The following is a 24,176-nucleotide window of genomic DNA, read 5'->3' on the forward strand; positions in this document are numbered from 1 at the left end:
CACTTAATTGATTGACGGGATGTTCACCAAAGTGTGTTGGGAAACAGGCAGCCTGCCTATTTGCCAAGCATAGCTTCCAGTGCACTGCCCAATAGTTCTCAAAAGTGAACCTTTTCTGCCTGATTTCTTTGTAGCAGAATGGAGACAATTCATTGCACAGGAATGAGATGAAGGGCTGCCCCTAGGTTTTCAGAGACCTCACTGCATAGCAGATAAGGGAATAACTTAGAGGTTCTATTATGCAACACTTTAGAAGGATCCTGTGAGTGAATAACCAACGGATTGATAACTGAAGTGATTGAAAGGATCTAACCAGCAGCATCATCTTGGGGAACTGGCTTATGTGGAGGACAAGAGTGGTAGGGGTAAGGGAAGCTCTTCATATTTCCATCTTTCATCAAGATTTATTGTCATGATTCTTTAACCCACTCCTTCAACAATTCCCTTTCCCTTCTCTCCTCCATATAAAAAATATTTTCAGCATATTATCACAAAGCAGGCTGTGGAACTCTAGGGGGAAGGTTGGGGGGAATGCTGCTACCTGTACATTCCCCTCCAAATGACACACTATCCCGATGTGGAAGTATAATCATCATTCCTGCGTCATTACTGGATATAGACTCTGGATCTCTCGACTGCACAGCATTTTGAGTATACATTCACAGAAGAAGAAGGGGGCTTGTGTGCAATGTGCAATAAACGCTGTTCTTGTCAGCAACACTCACATCTCATAAATAATGGAAGAGAGCAACATTTCTGTTTTTATTAAAATAAATTTACCTCTTCAGTTGCACTATTCACACATGTATACAGCAGTCTCTTCTCACATCCAAAGGTTTGCACAACCAAGTTCTCCTCACAAAATTCTTCTTCATTTCACATTCCTAAACAAAACTGTACAGCCACCTTCTCACACCCTCATTGCACCTTGTTTCTTCAGCTCTCATCAAATGCATTACATAGCTATGTCTTATACATTTCCACTTTCTGTTTCAATCCACACTCACTAAGTCTCACTGGATAAAGTGGTGCACAATCAGGAGAGGTATCTCATATAAGAACTAAGTACATAGAATCAAACCTTTCAGCCAACATCCCACATTCTTCCATTGTCATCCCTACATATGTCCTTCCACATCAATGAATGGATGGTTCTATCATAGGTGGTAGGCACAATGGTATACAATTAGGAAGAAGTAGGTGGCCTTGGGAAGGCACAATATTGATTTCAGATTCGTAGCCATTCTTAGACATCATTTGCTCTTTCAATCCTAATTTTAAATTCTTCCATTGCTTTATTTTTCCCTAACTTTGACATTTTAGCCTTAATGATGAACTTAAGCCATTAATTTAATAGTGCGTGCAGTACCTCCTAGTCTTTTTCCAACCCTGGTTTTCCTTGCTTTTAACTGCTCTTTTCAAAAAAAGGTATATCAGGTCAAATTCGATCTTACATGTCCTGAATAGCATCCACCCACATCCACCCTGTCAAGTCAAGACCCTCAGGATCATCTGTATTAACTATTTGGATGATAGTGTTGTTAACATGTTTAGTAAGTTTGTGGATGACACCAAAATTGGTGGTGTATTGGGCAGTGAAGAAGGTTATCTAAGATTATAACAGGATCTAGATCAGCTGGGAAAGTGGGCCAAGTAATGGCAGATGGAATTTAGCTTGGATAAGTCCAAGTTGCTGCATTTTGGTCAGTTAAACCAGATACATTGTTACCTGAAAGTGGAGACACAGGTAGACAGGGTAATGAAGAAGGTGTTTGGTATGCTTGCCTTCATACACCAGGGCATTGAGTATAGGACTTCAGACGCCATGTAACAATTGTGCAAGATGTTGGTGAGACCACACTTGGAGTATTCTATACCGTCTGGTCATCCAATGGATGCAGAAAAGATTCAAATGATGTTACTGGGACTGGAGGGCTTGAGTTATAAGGAGAGGCTGGATAGGTTGGGACCTTTTTCCCTGGAGTTTAGGAGGTTGAGGGGTGATCGTACAGAGGTATATAAAATAATAGGGGTGTAGATACAGTGGATGGTCACAGTCTTTTTCCCAGGGTAGTGTGAAACTAGAGGGCACTGATTCAAGGTGAGAGGGGAAAGATTTAAAAGGGACCCGAGGGGCAACTTTTTTATGCAGAGGGTGGTTGTTATTTGGAATGAGCTGCCAGAGGGAGTTGTAGAAGTGGGTACAATTACATTGTTTAAAAGACATGTGGTCAGATGCATGGATAGAAAAGGCCTAGCAAGGATATGGGCCAAACACTTAGAAATGGGACTAGCTCAGGTAGACATCTTGGTCAGCATGGATTAGTTGGGCCAAAGTGCTTGTTTACATGCAATATGACTGTGATTAAGAGCTATTTAAATGGAAATAGTTATTGTTGTAATTTGAACCATCCCAGAACAATGAAAGATGTTTGTGATTATTGGAAGAGCACTTCCTAAACCCAAATCTTGTCAGTTGCTTTATTAACGACCTCTCAGACATTGGTATTGGTATTGGTTTATTATTGTCACTTGTACCGAGGTACAGTGAAAAGCTTGTCTTACAAACCAATCGTACAGGTCAATTCATTACACAGTGCAGTTACATTGAGTTAGTACAAAGTGCATTGATGTAGTACAGGTAAAAACAATAACCGTACAGAGTAAAGTGTCACAGCTACAGAGAAAGTGCAGTGCAATAAGGTGCAAGGTCACGACAAGGTAGATTGTGAGGTCATAGTCCATCTCATTGTATAAAGGAACCGTTCAATAGTCTTATCACAGTGGGGTAGAAGCTGTCTTTAAGTCTGGTGGTACGTGCCCTCAGGCTCCTGTATCTTCTACCCGATGGCAGAGGAGAGAAGAGAGAATGTTCCGGGTGGGTGGGGTCTTTGATTATGCTGCCTTCTTCACCAAGACAACGAGAGGTAAAGACAGAATCCAAGGAGGGGAGGCTGGTGTCTGTGATGCGCTGGGCTTGTGTCCACAACTCTCTGTAGTTTCTTGTGGTCCTGGGCAGAGCAGTTGTCATACCAAGCTGTGATACATCCAAATAGGATGCTTTCTATGGTGCATTGGTAAAAGTTGGTGAGAGTCAAAGGGGACGAACTAAATTTCTTTAGCCTCCTGAGGAAGTAGAGGCGCTGGTGAGCTTTCTTGGCTGTGGCATCTCCGTGATTTGACCAGGACGTGATTTGACCAAGTCAGAAGTGGGGATGTTTATTGATGGTTGCACAGTTCCAACCTCAGTTAATGAGGCAGTCTATTACTGCAGGCTGAAAAGCCTGGATAATACTCAGGCTTCAGTTGATCAGTGGCAAGTAACATTAATGCCACAAGTATCAGGCATTAACAATGCCTGAAAAGAGGAGTCTAACCACTTGGACTTCATGCAGTATCACATTTGCCATGTTCCCACAATCAACAATCGATTGCCACCCTTGAGCAGAAACTGGATAAACTGCACATGCACCGTGGCTACAAGAATTGTTCCAGTACCCTCAAAAGACTTAATCAAAACATTTGAGACAAAGCAACATACTTGATTAACACCCCATTCATTTGCTTAAATATTCTCTCCTTGAATGATCCAGTACAGCAACTTGCTAACTCCATTAAAGTGATTACTGACAGTTAGATGGACAAGGGCATCAGGAACATGGGAATTGCCTTCAAGTTCCTTTGTATTTCTCTTATCATCCTGATTGGGAAGTTTAACGTACAATTCTTTATCATTGCTGTGTCAAAATCTAGAAATCATGTCGAACAGCAATGTTAGATTACTTTCATAATACATTGATTGTAGTGGCCAAAACTGAAGGCTCACCACTCAAGGGCATTTGGGAATGGACAGTAAATACTGGGTTTGCCGACAATGCCCACATCCTATAAATTATTACGACAATGATGCAGACCAGCAAACCACGATCTGATTGAAACTGCATGAATTGTTAGTACAAGACTATAGATCTGGTTCAGCTTTGGTGGCAGTGTTAAATAAGGAGATCAGAATCTATGTGCACTGATTCCATGTGATTATTGAATTGATTCTTGCTGGGACTAATGTTGAGCAGATGAATTGTGGTTACAAGAAGTGTTTGGGGACAACAGGTGGGGCTGGGTCCTCAGGGAGTGCCTTATTCCAGCATCTCATTAACAGACACCATAGATTGGCTGCTTTTCTCTACTCTTTGGCCTTGATTTTTCTTTTCCAGGTTGAATTGTACCCACTTATTTAATTGTGGCTAAGGGAATTAAGAGAAAACTTCTTGGGATGCGCCTGATCTGGCAAGGCTGTATTTATTGCCCAGTGCTAGGCATCCTCAATGGGTGTGATGTGCTTGCTGCTTGAACTATTGCAGTTCTTTTGTTAAGATGCTGCCACCTTTTTCACATGAGAAATTGTGAAACAAAGGATAACTTAACAAAATGTCTTCCTTCATGCTAATCTGATATTTGTCTTTCTTCAAACAAATCAAAAATGTATACTGTCTAATTTGATGCAGATGTGAGAAAGGGACATACGTACACAGGCTTGCACAAACAGACATGCTGTGCCCACATCTGAAGTTTAAGGCACCAAGTGCAATTTTATAGATAAAATGCTTACTGGATACAAACATTGCTTGAGTTAAAATATTTGCCCAATGGGACTGTCCACAAATATGTTGTGTGGTGTGTTGATCCAACTAACGCAAGTAAAACATAAAACTTATGCTAAATTCCAGATGTAAGCTGTGCAGAGATGGGGATAAGTGGCTGCAGTACTGTTTGTAGTGGAGCAATGAGCCTTGCCATTGGCTCAAGACCTTTCTCTATCAGGACTCTGTGGTAGTGAATATGCAATGGCTGCCCCACGTTCAAAGAAATCACACACAACCAGCTTTCACTCCTCAGTGGAATCAAGTCACCATCTAGCCCAAGGGACTGCTTAAGAAGATGGTCCTGCACTTAACACTAGCTGAAAATTTTCTATGTGCATGACAGGAGAGAGTTGAGCGGTACATCTTTTGTGATTGAATCACCTGTCAATAGTTATTATCAGGATCCTCACCTGAAGAATGGCCACCAAAACTTTATAATTGCTAATGAAACAACACCCAGTTTCAAACGTTGTCCAGGGGAAGGAGAAAGGAAAATGAGGAAATGGCAGAGTTTAAAAGGGAGGCTTGTAGGCTCGGTTGAAATTCTGTCACAGATAATATGATAATAAACAATATATTTAAAAAGAGTTAGATCATTTACTCTTTAGGGAGAGTTTAACAAATACCTGTAAACGTCTAGACTGCCCTGTACTGGCGTTGGTTTAAACGACAGCTTATAAATAACAATTCAAGTATCACGCTGATTTCTCTGTTGCGGGTTATTGTTGTTTTATTGCGCTACACTGTTTCTTAGCAACCCAGCGACGGCATAAATGATTTGACCACGTTCTGCCCTTTATCCAACAACCCAAATGTGGTCATTTCACCAGGTTCTCTGCCTGATGCATCATGACGTAATCAAACGCATTGATTTGATCATAAACAGCTTGAGCAAATTAATATCAAGCACATTAGACAGTCATCTGCCGTCGTTTTAAACTAGAATAATAAAATGTGTTTGTTTTGGTGTACTATTACACATGTTGAAATTGAACAGTAAAAATCCCTGCGTACTAGTGGCACATATCGTGTGTCTCGTCTCTTTAAATCACATAAGGATGCATCGTGTTGTTTCACAGAGAAGTCGGGTTCTATATGCACTGATCACATGTGATCATTGAATCGATTCTTGCTGGGACGAATGTTGAGCAGATGGATTGTGGTTAAAAGAAGTGTTTGGGGACAACAGGTGGGGCTGGGTCCTTAGGGAATTCCATATTCCAGCATCTCATTAACAGGCATCATAAATTACACTAAACTAACAATGATTTGGCTTTCGCTTTTAATCCATTTTCAATGTTAACGAAGTTATTACCATAAAGCGTCAATATCCCTCCTCTTGGCCAATACTATCATTTTAACCACATTGTTAAATGTGTACAACCCCCTCCTCCGCCATTTTGCGTAAAATAACATTTAATTTGAATTATAGTCTTTTTGGAATGTTCAGATCGTAATTGGGTATATACAATGCAAAATTCGAGAGGAATCGGATGTGGTTCAGTGCGTCGACAAACGCTAGAAGGCGCAATGTGGCCACTCCTTGGCGCAACGAGGCTGCAAATCCCGGCGACTGTGATTTATGTTTTGGAGATTTTCACCATTGCTCTCAGTGAGAAAAGAGTTTCTTAAAACAAGAGACCGCTCTCTTCTCATCATTGAAGACCCTTGTTGTTGTTTGGTGACTCTCCGCGGTCTTTGCTGCTGCTCATTTTCTTTCCAGCCGACTCGACACAAAATGTACTCCATCCGACGGCCGGTGTTTCTGGCTCCTCCCGGCCTCTTGTCATTGGGATAATTTCCATCGAAGGCTTTGCAGCGGTAGTTACATTGAAATACTTTATTCGCCGTTCATGTACGGCTCGTTGGAAAGAGTGGTTATTTGAAGCAGCTTTGGATCTAAGTTGTGGTGTAAAGGAGCTGTCACTAGTGGCAATGCATTGAGCCGAGCCCATGTGTAATCTATTGTTGTTGGTATTGTGATGCTGCTGCCGGAGAGAGGAGGGCGCCTTTGAACAATAGAGGACAAATGCAGAGACTTTTGGTCGAGCACAGCTTTCTCCAAAACACCACCACCTAACAGCAGCTGACAGCCAGCGCTGAATATGGAGCTCAGTGTGTAGAAGAAGTGGATGTAATTCTTTTGTATTTTCTGCATTGGGCGAACGATGAATTCCGCAGAAGGGACAGACGAGTGCGTCAACGATGGTGACATCGCAGCATTTTTCAAGACAGGTAACGGGGGGGGGGGGGGTGATTTGGGGAAAAGGTTGGGGTTGTGAGGATGGGAGAGAAGTGGTTTCGGTCCCGATTATCGCATGCAGCAGTATCCTCACTATTACTATTGCAATTCACGAGTTAGTATGACTGCTGTCAGGCCGACTTGCTTATAGCATTCATGCTTGTGAACATTAAACAATGAAACGGTTTCAGGAAATGTGATGCTGTAGAGTAAAATCTTGAGCAACGTGTCTAACAACTGTCATCCAGATAACGAGCATTCGTTCTTCAATTATTCTGATTTTTTTAAAGATTGAAGTGATTGATAACATTTTATCATTCTAATAAGAAAAGCAGGTCTGATGTCTTGGCATAATATCGCTACTCAGCTGCCGGGCCAAGTCTGTAGAATCAGCTCAATGGCGCTTTGTGCCTCCTTGGAAATCAGGATCGCATCATTTGAATTTTTGACAAATTATTGTCTTGTGCAAAATCACACCCTATGGGAAATTTAACCGATTAATTATTATCAACTCTGAAAATGTTCAGTTTCCTGTCAGGATTGCATGGATACATTTTACTTTTTTTTTAAATAATAAAAGCATATTGATTTTAGTTTAATACATTCAACAATTTTATTCAAACAAATTGAAGATGTTAGATGTATGCTACGCCGTTTCGAGAGCTGCCATCGAGCTGCACCTCAAACACCTAATACAATATTCGCTCTACACATGCTAGTGTTTGAGCTCGTAAGATCTGTTGCTAGAATCAGAGGGTCCGCCTTCACTACTCATTTGTGGATGTGCTGTGATATAGAAACATTGCAATTTGTAATCTATAAAGACAATAAATAGCAAACTTTCAGTTATGCTCTCAGCGGATAAATTGGGATGCTAGAAACTATAGTGGCCCAATTATTTTCTCTATCTACAAAATGCTAATGTTGAAGGATGCCTGTGTGGACACATCACAGTATGAGCCAACACATCATCCTCCTGTTTGTTAGTGCCACTGGAACATAATTATGATGGCGTCATAATAATGGGCAACAATTGTGTTACCATATAGGTTATACAACAATATAACCATTTTTAGTTGATGAGTTGCCTTCAGTTGTTTCTTTCTAACCAAAAATGCTTTCAGTCGAGGTGCGAAGAGATTCTGATATCTTGGAGTGGAGGTGAAGGTTATTTACTAACATTCGCGTTTCCCCACCCCACTGGATGTTTAATGGTTTGTTTTAAGAATAGCTCTTGCTTTCATGATGTAATGGATTTTTCTGAATTTTTAAAAATAACAGCAGTTCTAAATTTGGCATTGTGCTTCAAATAATCCCTTCCTGAGATTTTTTTTATGGCCGTCCAGGGTCAGGTGTGACAGTTGACAAACAGCAAGCCTGTTTTATCTTTATCTGTTGCAGTCGGTGGAGATGGATGCACAGCTGCTGTTCCTTGGCATGCAAATAGTTAAAGGTAACAGGCATTCAGGAGAGATTCAGGACTGATCTTGTCATATTCTGTTATTTTTTATATCTTATTAAGAATCTCAAATTGAATTATTGAAATGACCACGATGCAGTTATTTGAAGTTTGAAACTTTGAGTGTGTTATTGTCCTTAGAGCTCAAAATTCATTTGTATTTAGACTGTAAACTAGTCTGCCAGTCATGCTTTTGATCTTCTGCCACCCTCAACGATTACACAGCCATTCATTTCTTGGGTATTAGCTTGGTTGGGATTACTTCACCACTAATCAGATATTGTTAGTTATGGGTGAACATGAAACTGTAGTAGTTGCTTCACAATTAGTATTAAGGATGGGGAATGGAACTAACAAAGAAACAAGATCTAGCTACCTTTGTTAGAAGCTATGCTTATGGTACCAAATACAATTTGAAGTCATGGATAATTTCTGTTTTATCTGATAAAATTTGAAAGCAATTGTATCCATTGCAATGGCTGAAAATTAGGTATCATCTTAAATGCACAATGAAAATGGATTCTTTCATGGGATTATGTCCTTGGAGAGTAATGATCAGGCACATGCATTGACAGAAATTTGGTTCAGTGCATTCGTCAACACATGCTTGCAGTTGACTAAAACAAATGGGTGCCTTTTATAAACCTTGTTAATGATTAAAATAATTTTTAGTTTTAATTTTTAGTAACTTCAGTCATTGTCATAGAATAGCTCTTTAACTTTAAGAAAAGTGTTTATTGGTTTATTAGTCTTGCGATGTTTATGATTTATTCAGTTTTGTTTAAGCAAACAAATTTCATACTGTTTCAAAATGATGCACAGCAAAGTTAAATTAAGACTTTTTATGTTAAAAATGTAAAAATATAACATCAAATTTACTTCCTGACTTTCTTTTGCCAAGTGTATTCCTTTATTTTCTCAACAATATTATACCATAAATATCAATTATCTTGTAATTGTGGATACTTCCTGTTATGTAACACTTGTGTAACTACCATTATAGCTATATTCTAAATTGGCTTATTATTGGCACATGTACTGAGGTACAGTGAAAAACTTTGTTTTGCATGCTATTCATACAGATTATTTCAACACATCAGTACGTTGAGGTAGTACAAGGGAAAAGCAATAACAGAATGCAGAATATAGTGTTACAGTTACAGAGAAAGTGAAGTGCAGACAATAAGGTGCAAGGCCATGACGAGGTAGATTGTGAGGTCAAGAGTCCACCTTGAGGGAGGAGAAGAGAGAATGTCTGGGGTAGGAGGGGTTTTTGATTACGTTGGCTGCTTTACCAAGGCAGTGAGAAGTGTAGATAGACTTCACGGAGTGAAGGCTGATTTTCATGATGTGCTGAGCAGTGTCCAGAACTCACTGCAGTTTCTTGTGGTCTCGGGCAGAGCAGTTGTCATTCCAAGCTATGATGTATCCAGATAGGATGCTTTCTGTAGTGCATCCATAAAAATTGGTAGGGTCAACAGGGACATGCTGAATTTCCTTAGCCTCCTGAGGAAGAAGAGGCACTGCTGCGCTTTCTTGGCTGTGGCGTTGACGTGGTTGGACCAGGACAGGTTATTGGTGATGTTTACTCCTAAGCAACATTATGTCATGGTATGAGTTAAATTATTTCACAACTTTATTTCCAAAACTTCACCATTAACATGCCCAATTTTCACATCAATTAATCAACCAATTTGTGTGCCGTACTAAATTTGGCTTGCTAGCTGGTGCTATGGTCATCTCTACTTTTAATTCCCAGCATTCCTTGTTATTTAAACCTTTTTTTTAAATTAGGGCTGGCCCCTTGTGTGTTTGTTCACAGTACACTGCCACTTTGCCTGTTGACTTTTACAGTTGTGGAAAATTGGGCACACTGTTTGCCATTACATACTCTGTTGATTTCATATCATCAAATTTACTGCTCCTGAATCTATTTACTTTTTCAGATTGTTAGGATTCCTTATTGGAGTTTATTACTGAGTTTGTGCTTTGAACACAGCCTGTCCATGTTCCAGGTTTCTATCTGCTGATCTGTGCCATTGACTTTGTGGCTGGTGCTTTGTAAACATTTCCACATTCTCAGTTGAGCCTGCAGTTGCTGACTTCACAACATGGTGTTTCAGGCCTTCAATCAGTTCACATCCTGGCTGTATTCCCCCTACACACTCGGTTCTGATGCAGGGTCGCGACCTGAAAAGTCAACCATCCCATTGCCTCCACAGATGCTGTTTGACCCACTGAATTCCTCTAGCAGTTTGTTTATTGCTCCAGACTCCAGCACCTGCAGTCTTGTGCCTCCATTTTACTACTCCACTATGAATTTTCTTCAAGGCATGCTGACATTGAAGAAGTTCTCCTCTCTTTGATGGTACTTCTGTGAGTCTCTCTTTCACTGTTCTCCCATTGTTGTTTCTACTGCTCTTCCACTCTTTTGTCTCACCAAGACTTGGTACTACAATCACATGTCTTTCCTCAGTACGTGTTTGACACTGTCTTGTCCATATGGCTTCCAGCCCCATTTTCAGGCCTCCCAGTTCAGTCCCAGCCAGGATCTCAGGTATGTAGTTCTCCCAACAGTTTTCCCTCTGCATCCTATGATCTATCATCTCCACCATGTATTGTTACCTTCTATCTCTTTCCCTTTCCCTCTCCCACAGTTCTGGGCCTTGCTTTTTCAATTGTGCTCTGATCTGCAATTCTTATTTGTTCTTTGTGTTCCTGGCCTCCATGAAGGATTGGAAACTCTCCCAGCTCCAGGCCCCTGACCTCTATGGGTGCCTCCTCACTCTTCCCCTGCCCTGGACCCCACCACTTTCCCCCCCACCTCCTCTGATTCCATATCCCAACCCTATCCCTCTCTTCCCTCTCTCCTCTGACTCCCTTCCACTCTGTTATCTCCTGAGCGCTTGTCTCCCATAACCCCCTCTCTGGTGCTGAGTGTTCTGTCCTCAGCAGAGGCCTCAGCTTCTTACCCCTTCACCTGCACTTCAATCAGTTGTGGGCCTGACATGTTGTTAAGCTCACCTTCTGATATCTCCACCTCCATGCCTATTTCTTGCTCAAGGAGTCCTCATCCCCCACTGACAACCCCTTCACTCATCTCCAACACTCCCCTTCCTCTTGGACACCCCACTCTGGCCTTTTACCCTCTCTTGATCTTTTCATTTTCAGTTGCTGATGCGACATCAACTGACTTGATTTCTCCACTCCCCTCACCCACTCCAACCTTACCCCATCCAAACATGTAACACTATACTCACTTTACACCAATCTTGACCTCGTATCAAACCTGCAGACAAGGGCGGAATGACCTGTATCTTCCAATGGCCGGATGGCAGCTCTCGGACATATTATACCTCCCCTAGATTGTGACCCCACCAATGCACACCAGGCCACTGTCTCCCATACGGTTACAGATCTTGTCACGCCTGGAGATCTCCCCTCCACTTACCCAAGATCCACAAACAGGACTGTCCTGAGAGACCCATCGTTTCTGCCTCCTCTTGCACCACCAAACATAACTCGACTCTATACTGTCTCCCCTTGTCCAGTCCCTTCCCACCTACATCCAGGACACTTCTCATGCTCTCCACCATATTGACAATATCCAATTCCCTGGCTCCAACTTCCTCATCTTCACCATGGACGTCCAGTCTTTACACCTCCATGCCCCATCTGCAAGGTCTTAAAGGCATTTTGCTTCCTTCTGGAACAAAAACCCAACCAGTTCCCTTCCACTAACCCTCTCATTCACCTGGCAGAACTTGTTCTTGCTCTCAACAACTTCTCTTTCAATTCCTACAAATCAAACGCAAAGCCATGGGCACTTGCATGGGCCCTAGCTATGCTTGCCTTTTTGTTGGCTATGTGCAACAATCTTTGTTCCAAACCTACTCTGGCAATCCTCCCCAACTCTTTCCCTGCTACATTGACAACTGCATTGGTGCTGCTTCCTGCACTCATGCGGAACTCATCAATTTTATCACCTTTGCTAATAACTTCCGCCCTACCTTCAAATTCATTTGGATCATTTCTGACACTTCTCTCCCTTTTCTGGATTTTTGTATCTCCATCTTAGGAGACAAACTATACACTGATATCTACCATAAACCCACTTTTACCTCAACGCTGCATCCTCCCACCCTGTCTCTGGTAAGGATGCCATCCCTTTCTCTGTCTCTGCTGCATCTGTTCTCAATTGAGGCTTTCCGTTCCAGGACTTCTGAAATATCCCTTTTTTCAGGAAACATAGTTTCCCTGTTACCATAATTGATGAAGCCATAATTGCATTTCCTCCATTTCCTGGAAGTCTGCCCTTCGCACCACCCCCCCCCCCCCCCACCAGAATGAACAATGATGAAGTTACCCTGTCCTCAACCTACTAGGCTCCGCATTCAGCATATCATTCTTTGCCATTTCTGCCAACTGCAGTGGGATCCCACCATCAGTCACATCTTTCTCTCTCCCCCACCTTTCTGCTTTCCTCAGGGAACCACTTTCTCCACGGCTCCCTAGTCTGCTCATTCCTTCGCGCTCATTCCTTCTTGTCCTCTGGCACTTTTGTTGGTAACCATAGGAGGTACAACACTTGTCTCTATACCATCTCCCTCACCACCATCCAGCGACCAGATGAGGCAGACATTCGTGTGTACCTCTTCCAACCTCATCTATTGCACTTGGTGCTCTCGATGTGGCCTCCTCTACATTGATGAGACTGTGTAGATGAAGCAACCATTTTGCATAGCACCTACACTCTGTCTACAAGGGCCACCTTAAGCTTCTGGTTGCATGTCACTTAACTCCCCTTTCCATTCCCACACCGACCTGTCTGTACTCAGCCTTTTCCACTGCCATAGTGAGGCCAAGCGCAAACTAGAGGAACAACACCTTGCATTCCACGGATAGCCTACAACCCAATGGTATGAACATTGAATTTTCCAATTTCAGGTAACACACACCCCCATGTGTACCTTTCCCACTCCTACCAGTCCACCTAGGTTGCTCCACCTTTCCCATAACCATCTGCCTTTCACCCACACGCCTATACACCTAGGTTTCTTCCCCCCTGGCCTACCCTTCCTATCTGGTTCCATTTGCCCATGATTCCTCCCTTATAGTTTCACTCATCACCTTCCAGCCTCTGTCATAGACTCGTACAGTACAGAAACAGGCTCTTTGGTCCAATTCATCCATGCCGACCAAGATGCCTGTCTGAGCTAGTCCTATTTGTTTGTATATTTATGTACCTGTCCAAATGTCTTTTAAATGTTGTAATTGTAACTACCTCTACCACCTTCTCTGGCAGCTCATTTCGTATACCCACCACCCTCCATGTGAAAAATTTGTCCCTTAGTTCACCTTTAAATCTTTCCCCTCTCAACTTAAATTTATCCCCTACTGGAAAAAGACTGTGTCCCCTCTATAAGGTCACCCCTCAGCCTCCTTTGGTTGAGGGAAAATAGTCCCAGCCTATCCAATCTCTTCTTATAAATTAAGCCCTGCAACATTCCCCCTCCCCTTCTCCCATCTGCTCTTTTATTTTCCCCCGTATGTGTTTCCACCTATCGCTCTCCAGCCTCTTGTCTCTAAACTCCCCCTCTCTCTTCTCCATCCGGCTGTATCTTCCCATCTCCCCCCACCTCACCTGGTTCCATCTATCACCTCCCAGCCCCTGTCTCACTCCTGCATCTCACCATTTTTTTATTCTGGTATCTTCCCTCTACCCTCTCAGTCCTGATGCAGGGGCATGAACTGAAATGACAACCATCCCTTTGCCTCCACAGATGCAACTTGACCTGCTGAGTTCTTCCAGCAGCTTGTTTTTTGATTCACACCCATTTTAGTGATCCCACCATCTCTTTGCATACTCCTTTTGTCCCATAATTTATCTTTTCATTATACATTTTAATTTCATTTCCAGCAATCATCAAATACACTACCTCAGCAATACATTTGCAAAATATTGCCCGATTTATCAAATAGACCCTGAAACTTCCTGGAGGAAAAACAGTGATGTCACAAAATTTCTTTTTTGTAAATGACCAGTGATACCACATCGTACATATCTTAGCTCAATTTGAGAATAAACTTTCATCTTCATTTCTGACCCCTGTATTTGGAGTATAATGTGTTATTTGTTCTGAGTTGTTTGCCAATAAATCTAATGGCCAGGTAGTAGATGAGAAACATATGAGCTCAATAAAGACCTTGCTGTGACAGGAATCATAGAATTTTTTTTCCTTTTTGTGTTCTGTTTTTGTGCCCATCATAACTAACACTGAACTAAAATTGTTACTGTAATAATTGGACTAAATGTGCAAAGGTCTGAATTACATCAGAAACACTTGAATACTCAAGCTTATTAAAATGTATCTGCAAACAAGGCTATTTCAATTGTAATAGTTCTACAGAGCAGTAGCATTGCTGACATTCAGACGGATGCTCAAATTGGCCAGTACATAAGGAGGAGCTAGCCTGTTCTTTACGTGGTACTATTTATATCCACCTTAAAGGACAAATGAGGTCTTGGTTTAATGCATCATTTGTCCATACTTCATTGAATGCTGGACAAGATTTTGTGCAAAGTTCCTTACGTTTTGACTTGAACTCAGAATGCTTTTACTTGTAGGAAGGTTGGCTACCACGGTGTCCTTTAATTCAACAGATTTACAATTCCTCCACTTCTTCCTTTTGCAACCAGTGTTGCAAATGCAAGAAGTAAGAAAGGAATTAAATATTCATAAAGTCTGTGCAGAAAATTATTATTAATGATAATGTATTGAAAATCCCTAGACTTACAAAATGGTAGGACATAACTTTTTTTCTATAATTTCCTACGTCACATGTTCTGGATGTCAACTATAAAGAAGACAGTATTTACAGAAGACATCTTTCTTGATGAAGGAAATTAAAACTTAGAGTGAGTCAAGCCATAGCATTTTACTTACTTTCTAGAAAGTAGTTCAAGAGCAGCCTGGAACCAGATCAGTCTCATGACCTTAATGAAGAAATGGTGGTTTGAGAAAATTAGAGTAAAATAAAAACACTTAGTATTTTTAATGATACTGTAAAGTTAAATTACTTCTGTATTGTATATTTCATTACATTTGATGTTATTACCAAAACAAATATTAAAATATATGGTTATTATATTGCAAATATATAAGATACATTTACAAATTGCTGGTGTGATTTGACTCCTTTACTGGATTAGACTGAAAATTCTTTCAAATTCGGATTTAAATTGGGGAGAATGGAAATCTAGAAAGAAACTTCTTTTTCTTGAAAGTAGATTTTATTTTTTTGAATAGGTAAATGGGAGATTGATCGGTAGATTCTGACAAGTGTGTTTTGCAAAATAGCAAATGGCAAATTTAATAACCTGCAAACAGGTACTGAATATAAGAAATTATCTACCACTTATTTCTGTTTATTATGCTTACAGTAAAATCTGCCTATTTAAAAAAATGTAATTATGTTTCATATAACTAATTATATTGCATTACTTTTAAATTTGTTAACCACCTGACATTACTTGGAATGAAAACAATTTTTTTGGAACAGTTTTTTGTGTCGGTATCTTTCTCATTGTCTTGTTTTCTTATTTCTATCCTAACTCTCTACATTGAAATTACCCATTATTTTTCCACCTAAGTAGAATGACCTTCAAAGTTCTTTTGAAATTTTCTCCAATATGTTTATTTTTCCCCTTTGTCTAATTCTTAAGACTTCTTTAAAGGCAGAATTCTTATTTGCCTCTGGCCCAGATCGTCCAAGAAGAAAGCACAGTAGGTTCTGCAGAGATCTCCATTGATACACTTTTATTGAATATTTACCATGGATCACACAGGACCATCAATTTTACCTCCAAATAATGTAATACTTTTACTGCATTTAAAAATTACTTTTCCTTAGTTAAGAACTTGTCATATTGTGAAGCTCAAAATCTAGTTTGAGAAATTGGTAATCTAAATAAAAGGTATGAAAGTATGAGAACTCTTGTGCACTGAAGATTTTTATTGAGTTTATTTGCAGTCACCTGCTTTACTTTATTTTGAATACTGTTTTTTTCCAACTGTTTGTCATCCATGCTGAGATCATAACTACAGTCTGTAAGGCAATTGAAACAGCATTTGAGTTTCTCTGGCTCTTTTAATACTACTTCTTTTGTACTGTAAGATAACACCATTCAACAGGTGAGGCTGCCATTTGCAGATAAATGCTTTCACAAGCTTCTGTGGCCTTCTGCTGATGAGGAAGTTGTTAAGAATAACTAGTGTTTAACTATTATTTTTTTCCTACTTTTGTTGGATAGCATCAGACACTATAAATCAGTATATTAGTTATGTAATGTAAGCTTCTTGACAAAATTGTTTTTTTCCTATAATTTGAATTGTTCCAATGTGTGTTCTGCTGCTATTCACTATTTAGGCTAAAAATGTAAGATAAACATTTAAGCAAAATTCCAGAAGATTATCAATTTTTCTGGAACTTCTCTACATCACGATTTGATGATTTCAGAGGAGGAGTCATGAAGAAAATCAGAAGGAAAGTTGGAAGAAAATATTTTATAGCATCTTACAGTAATGACTGGACTATTTACTTCAGATCCCGATGGAAAATTTAAAAAGCTAGTCTAAGTGGCACAATGAAATAGGCATCAAGAATGTGCAGTAGTGATTTGAACACTACCTCCTAGCTTGCTTCTATGTTTTAGAGCAATATGCATTTGCGTAAAGCTCTGTATACTCAAAACAAATTTCTGCATTTGTACAGTGTAATAAAATGAAATCTGTTATGGAAAAAGGAAAGTTCTGTTGATAATGAAATATAAACTGGGGTAGTTCTATGAAATACTAAGCAACATACAATTTCAAAAATATCACTTAGACTTTTGAGATGGTCAAAACTCAGGTTTACTGGCCTTTTTCATCTAGGACAGCCTTAAAAACAAATTTTAATAGTGATGGAAAGGTAGTGGAATTGATTTAATGAACATACTGGACGCTAATGGCTTATGTTGTCCCCTCTGCTGAAGAGCTGGATTTCTTCTGCAGTTAATATCAAAGTGCAGCTGTGGAATAATGACATTCCAGTAAAAGCATAGCCACAAACTGCATAGAATGAGATTACTGATCAAATCCATGAAATCACCTGCTTTAAAGTGGGTAGGAAGATTGCTGGTATCAGAATGGAAGCTGTGGTTAATGTATCACACTTTTCTACCTTTAGTCTATTTGTGACAGCAGCGCTGAGTTTAATGATATTTCTCTTTTTATTAGATTCACTAATCTGTTCGTGATACAGGCTCGATTTTAATCCACTAGATTTATCAATAGTAATGTTGACAGAATCTGCTAATAAACTTTTAGGCTGAGCAAATCATACCTTGTTATAAAATTAGCAGTGGCTGATATGTAGTCTATCATATTGTAGCAACATTCAGATATATATTATTTTTACATATTGTTTTCATGATTTTACAATTTTTGGAGAAGTACATATTTCTATTTGCAACCTGTGGTATCTGGAACACAAATTGAGAGCAGTGACATAGAGGCTTTAAATTCTTACACGGGTGATTCTGTCAGTTTTTACTGTCCTTTTCCAGGATTGATTTAAATAAAACTGATTAAGACAATTCATACACCACAAAGCAGAGGCAATGCGCCATGTTGGCAGGAAGTAATGAAAGTATTCTTCTTGATAGTCGAACATTACTTTTTTTATGTATATTTGTGTTTAAAAATCTGGGCATCACCAGCACTTATTCCACACTCCTAATTGCTTGAGAAGTTGGTGATGAACTACCTTCTTGAACCATTGTAGTAGCACAGTGCTATTACGTAGCAAATTCCAGTGTTTCCAGTGAGTGACAAAGGAATGCTGGTAAATTTCCAAGTGAGGATGGTCAGCGGCTTGGAGGAGTACAAGTAGGTAGTGGTGTTCTCGTGCACCTGCTGTCTTTGTCCTTATTGGTTGTAGAGATCATGAGTTTGGGAAGTTCTGAGTGAGTAACTGTAGTACATTTTGTAGGTGGCATATACTGTAGCACTGTGCTCTGGTGGGGAGAGATTGAATGGTTAGGGTGATTGATGGGGTGCCACTCAAGATGGCTGCTTTGTCCTGGAGCTTCTTGAGAGTTAAGGGTGCCGTACTCATCCAGCCAAGTGAAAAATATTCCATCATGCTCCTGATTTGTGCCTTTTAGATGGTGGAAAGGCCATACAGTGTTAGGACACCCAGTCTCTGATCTGCTCCTATAGCCACAGTATTTACTTGGCTGATCCAGCTGAGTTTCTGGCCAATAGTGACCCTCTGGTTATTGATTGTGGAGCACCCAGTGATGTCATTATTTCCGGCTTAACATAGTTATAGATGCTTCAGTCTTTTTAGCACATATGCTATGCCTACCATCTTTGAAAGTTCTGTTAATGGGAAAGCCTGGTAGAAATTTGAAGTCATTCATGCTGTCTTCCAAATTGGAGTTGAAGTCAATGGAATCTGACCTAAAAACGGCAAGACAAAAAACCTTCAGTTTCCAATATTATTCTGTTTTTTATGTGTTCAGTAAATTACAGGTAGACAAATTGTTGTCCATGCCATAGCTTACTTGTGTGAAGAAAAGGAATGTTGGAATGGTTGCCAATGCCATCCTGAGATACCCCATGGGGGGCTATGGTATCCTGCCACACACTAACTGGGATTTTCAGGAGGAGGCAGGAGTAGAGATTCAGTGAGAAGCTTGAAGCTCTAGGATTGACTGTACAAAATGTTTTGGATGCTGCCGAATAAAGTCTTCAGACTCAAAGATTTAAGGAATAAAAATAATCTTACATTTCTAGCCTTTGTTTTTATGCCGCTTGGCACTCTGCTTGACCTAAGGGCTTCCCAGGCATTTTGGCACTTTAGGGAAAAATGAGGTGGGAAAAAGTATTTGGGCCCTCCTGTCTTATCTGTATGACAGTGTTTTGTCTGAATCTGATGCAGTTGTAGTTCAGTCATTTGGAAAAGGCCTGGAGCAAGCATCATACGTCTTTGCTTCCTCTTTCTGTCCATAATGCTAAAGATAGGTTGAGCGAGCTAGGGCTTTTCTCTTTGGAGAGGAGGAGGATGAGAGGTGATTTGATAGAGGTGTACAAGATGATGAGAGGCATAGATTGAGTGGACAGTCAGAGACTTTATCCCAGGGCGACAATGGCTAGCACGAGGGGACATAATTTTAAGGTGATTGGAGGAAGGTATAAGGGAGATGCCAGGGGTAAGTTTTTTTTTCACAGAGTGGTGGGTGCATGGAATGCACTGCCGGCAGAGGTTGTGGGGGCAGATACATTGGGGACATTTAAGAGACTCTTAGATAGACACATGAATGATAGAAAAATAGGGGGCTATGTGGGAGGGAAGGGTTAGATAGATCATAGAGCAAGATAAAACGTTGGCACAACATTGTGGGCAGAAGGGCCTGTACTGTGCTGTAGTGTTCTATGTTGTTCTATGAAATGATGATCCCTAAGTGCTTTAAGATATACAAATTTGTTTTCAGCTTCTGTTTCATACACGTTCATCATTTAATTGCAGTTGGATCTTAAGGTGAAAACAATGGAGTAGTAGTTTATGTTTGGTCACTTCAGCTACTATTTGGAATTATTAAAACTGAACCACACCCAAATTGAATTTTACCTTATTATTAGACAACCAGAAGTTTACTGCCCACATGACAGTGATTACCATGGTCTTGTTTTAGTTATTGTTCAATTCTATTCAGGAAATGTCAGGTTGTACCATTTAATGTAGGATATGACCTTTACTCTATGCCCTATTAATTATTTTTCTTGACATTTATTAAGTGATAATTCACAAAAGCACCATACTGTGGTTTAGAGGGTAAAGAACAGTGTGGGGTTTTACCATTTTCTAGTAAAATAGGCTGTTTGTAACTATGGTCTTGGCATCTGCTTGGAACTAATACGATAAGGTGGCTATGGAAAGGTCATTCCTGCTGGCTTTTTCACAATTGGCAATCTGTATTTTGCAGAGTATCATTGGTTCAGAACAATGTTGCTGGAAACCTGTTTGGCAGATTGAACAATAGTTTTGGCAATGAACTGCCTGTGGTCATTTACTGATAGTAGTATGTTCCATTAGGAGATAATACAGCAAAAGCAGATGGCTAATTGGATATGATAATCCAGTAGGGCTGCAAAAGAAACTTTAAGAGGATTATCTAATCCTGGAAAAATAAATGTTTCTGAAAAGCAATTCATTTATTTGTGCTTGGCAGTTCATCTTTTTTTGTGAGGGGAGACTAATCTTAATTATGTAATGGAAATTTTGAAACTCTAATTTTACTAAAAAAGCTGCAGATAGTGAATTTCTCTATTTTTCTCTTTCTTGCCCTGTTATGTATCCCAGGTACTCCTATGGATCCTGTTTAGGACTTGCGCTACCAATTGTTGGCATCTTTAGCCAAGCTGGCGAGCTGTTTTAGAATTTTCTGTTGGTTAGTTGAACTATAAAAAGTGATCGTGTAATTTTGTATCCTTCCTGTTTTTCATAAGCATGTTGCACAATTGTTTTCAGTGGTTAAAAGTCTCTATATGTCTCTCATTGTTATAATGTATGAAAGAAACATTTAATATAAAAGATATGACACCATAACATTTTCAAGTCAAGTCGAGTTTATTGTCATATGCAGAAATACATGTATGCATGGAGCAATGAAAGACTTACTTACAGCAGTATTACTGATACACAACAGAGGCACAATGTTCAGAAGAAAAATATAAATTATACAAGATTGTACTGCTTTTGGTTAGTTTTGTTGATCAAGCTAACTATTCATGAGCATATTTGTTTATAATGGGTCAAGTTAACCCTTTGAGGATGAATGTAACCCTTTGATCTCAAAACCTCTCTTTAATGCTGGAACGCTATTTATTTTTCAAAGTACATGAATGAATTTTATTTATGACTAGATCAAGAATTTGAGCCAGGAACTTTACATAGTTCAACATCGGTATTTTCCAGACACATGCCACTTGATGCAGTTCTGCTCAATCTAATAGCCTTTTGTTTGCAATTGCTAGAGCTTGTTGAATTTCTATAGTTATAAGGTCTGAGAACTCGCATTGTTAGGTCAGTGACTTATGAAGATGACTGAGCTGAACCAATAAGAACAGTCCATTGCTGCATCTTACTGATTTTTTTGTTTCTGAGCAACTTGTTGATGCCATTAGGGCCTACATTATTTTATCCAAAAGGGATTTTATCTAAATACATGCTGCATCACAAACAAGGTGGATAAATTAACAACATATCTTGTCATAAATGGGTATAATTTGGTTGCCATTGCGAAAATGTGGCTGCAGAGTGAGTGATACTGGGAACTAAATATTCCAGTATATTTGACAAATAGGAAGGACGGATAGAAAGGAAAAGGAGGTGAGGTCATGCATTAATAAAGGATGACATTAGAGTAGTTTGGAAAAATTGTGGCCGGCAGATCATGATATAAAATTAGAATTGATTTGGGTGGAGCTAAGATGCAGCATGTGGGTATGGGCAGAAAACATTGGGAGAAGTTGTTTACTGACCTCCAACTAGCAGATGTAATGTAGGACACAGTATAAATGCAGAAATTAGAGTTGTAGGTGCCAACAATAGTCATGAAGGTTGTTAATCTTCATGTGCAAATCAAATTAGTATCATCAATGAAGGGGACGAATTCCTGAAATGCCTAAAAGATGGACTTCCAGTTCAATATATTGAAGAACTTGTTTTAGATCCAATTCAGTACAACAGAAAATGGCTTAATTAATCTTCTTATAAAAGAGCCCAATGAAAGAATATCATTAATAACATGTTAAGATTTTACATTAAGTTTGAAAATGTGCTTGAATCTAAATACAGGTTTTCCAATCAAAACAAAAGAAACCATGAATGTAGGAGAGGCAGATTGGCTGGATAGATTGGTAAATTGCATGATAAACAGTGGACAGCTAATGGCCAGTACTTAAAGAAACAATACATGAATTGCAACAAGTATACATTCATTAAAGGCAGAAAGATACAACAGTAAAAGTGGTCCAAATATGGATTACAGAAGAAATTACAGATAGTATTACATTTAAAGGAAAAGCTTTTAAAGTTGCTGGAAAAAGCAGAAAGCCTGAGAATTGGGAGTATTTTTAGAGTCTAGCAAATCATGACTACAAAATTGATGAAGATATGGAACACAGAATGTGCAAGTAAATTGGCAAGAAATATAAAAACAGATTGTAAGAGTTTCTATAGGTATGTAAAGAGGTTAACAAGGACAAATGTGGGTTCCTTACAATGCCAGTAGAATTTATAACTGGGAATCAGGAATTGCCATTGAAATTAAACAAATACCTTATGTGAATCTTCACAAAAGAAGACATTTTACAAAAAAACTTCCAGTAATACTGGAATAACAAGGATCCAGTACAAAGAAGGAAGTAAAATAAAGACCTTGAGAGCCTAAAAACTAATAAATCTCTGTGATTTGATGATATAAATCCCAGAGTTTTGTAAAGGGATGATGATCATTATCATCTTCGAAAATTCTGTACCTTGTAGAATTGTTCATGCAAATTGGAAGGTAGCAAATGTGATCCCGATGGTTAATAAAGAAAGGAGAGGGGAAATATGAAATTCCCAGACTCTTCCATCATCAATATCGATCATCAAAGGATTCCTGCCATCCAGGCCATAGCATCTTTTTGCAGGTACTATTGGACAGGAGGTACAGAAGCCTGAAGTCCCACACCACCAGGTTCAAGGACAGCCACTTCTCTTCAACTATTTGGTTCTTGAACCAACTGGCAAAATCCTAATCACTACGGTTTAGCAAAACTCTGACCTCTTTGACCACTTTGCACTAAAAAGGACTGTTCTTTTTGTTCTAATTGTGTCTTCTTGTAAAACTTTTGTATAATTTATGTTTAATTTATATTTTTTCATGTGAATGCTGCTTGTATGATATGTGCCTGCGATGCTGCTGCAAGTAAGTTTTTCATTGCACCTGCATGCATGTACCTATGCATATGACAATAAAATTGACTTTGACTTTATTAGTCTGACATCAGTGGTTGCACAAATGCTGGAATTTATAATGTGATATCAAGACTTTGAAAATAATAATATGATTGAGCAAAATCAACTTAAATTTATGAAAGGCAAAATCTGTAGGAGTTCTTTGAGGATGTATGTAGTTATGCACAGGTCATCCCAGGTTATGGCAGGGTTTCCAAGTTAGAAATGCAGCCATGATCTGAGTTCCCAGGCAGCAAAACGTGCCTGCAGCCTCACAGCAGCTGACAAAGCAATACTGCTGGTCTCCCAAATGCTTGTTCGTATATGTGGGCTGTACGTATATTGGGCGTTTCCAGGCTGGGGAGGACCTATAGATAAGTGTATTTGGATTTTTGGAAAGATTTTGATAAGTTCCCATTTTGGAAGCTGGTTAACAAAGTTAGAGCATGTGGGATTTGGGTAATATATTAGGGTGATCTGAAAGTTAGTTATTGATAGAAAACAAAGAGTATGTAGCGACTCACCGCACCGGCATCGAACCGGCTCCCAGTATCGCGACGTCGTCGGAGGCCCTGATCCAAGATGGCGTGGGGCCCTCCTTCTTCCCCAGCGTTGGGCTGGGAAAGCCCGCGCGCGGGAAAGTCTGGTGACCTGCGCGTGACGTCAGCGCGGGAACTGTAGCGCAGGAAGTTTTCGGCTATTAAAGGCGCACTGCGCCCCTGTCGGCATTCGACCTCTGATTTCGAAACCAGCGACTCTGTGTCTTCATTTCGTAGTG

General features: G+C 39.7%; 1 protein-coding gene across 1 annotated transcript in view; it reads left to right on the forward strand.

Annotated features, from left to right (window-relative positions):
- The first annotated feature begins 6,175 nt into the window (after positions 1-6,175).
- LOC127574135 (kalirin-like) overlaps positions 6,176-24,176 on the forward strand; it is a 500,886-nt gene continuing 482,885 nt past the window's right edge. The window contains exon 1 of the mRNA XM_052022913.1: positions 6,176-6,878. Coding sequence (XP_051878873.1) covers positions 6,812-6,878 — 67 coding nt within the window. The 5' untranslated portion in view covers positions 6,176-6,811. The remainder of the gene's footprint in view (positions 6,879-24,176) is intronic.

Source organism: Pristis pectinata, chromosome 1, assembly GCF_009764475.1.
Source record: "Pristis pectinata isolate sPriPec2 chromosome 1, sPriPec2.1.pri, whole genome shotgun sequence".
In the NCBI taxonomy this organism is placed as follows: Eukaryota; Metazoa; Chordata; class Chondrichthyes; order Rhinopristiformes; family Pristidae; genus Pristis; species Pristis pectinata.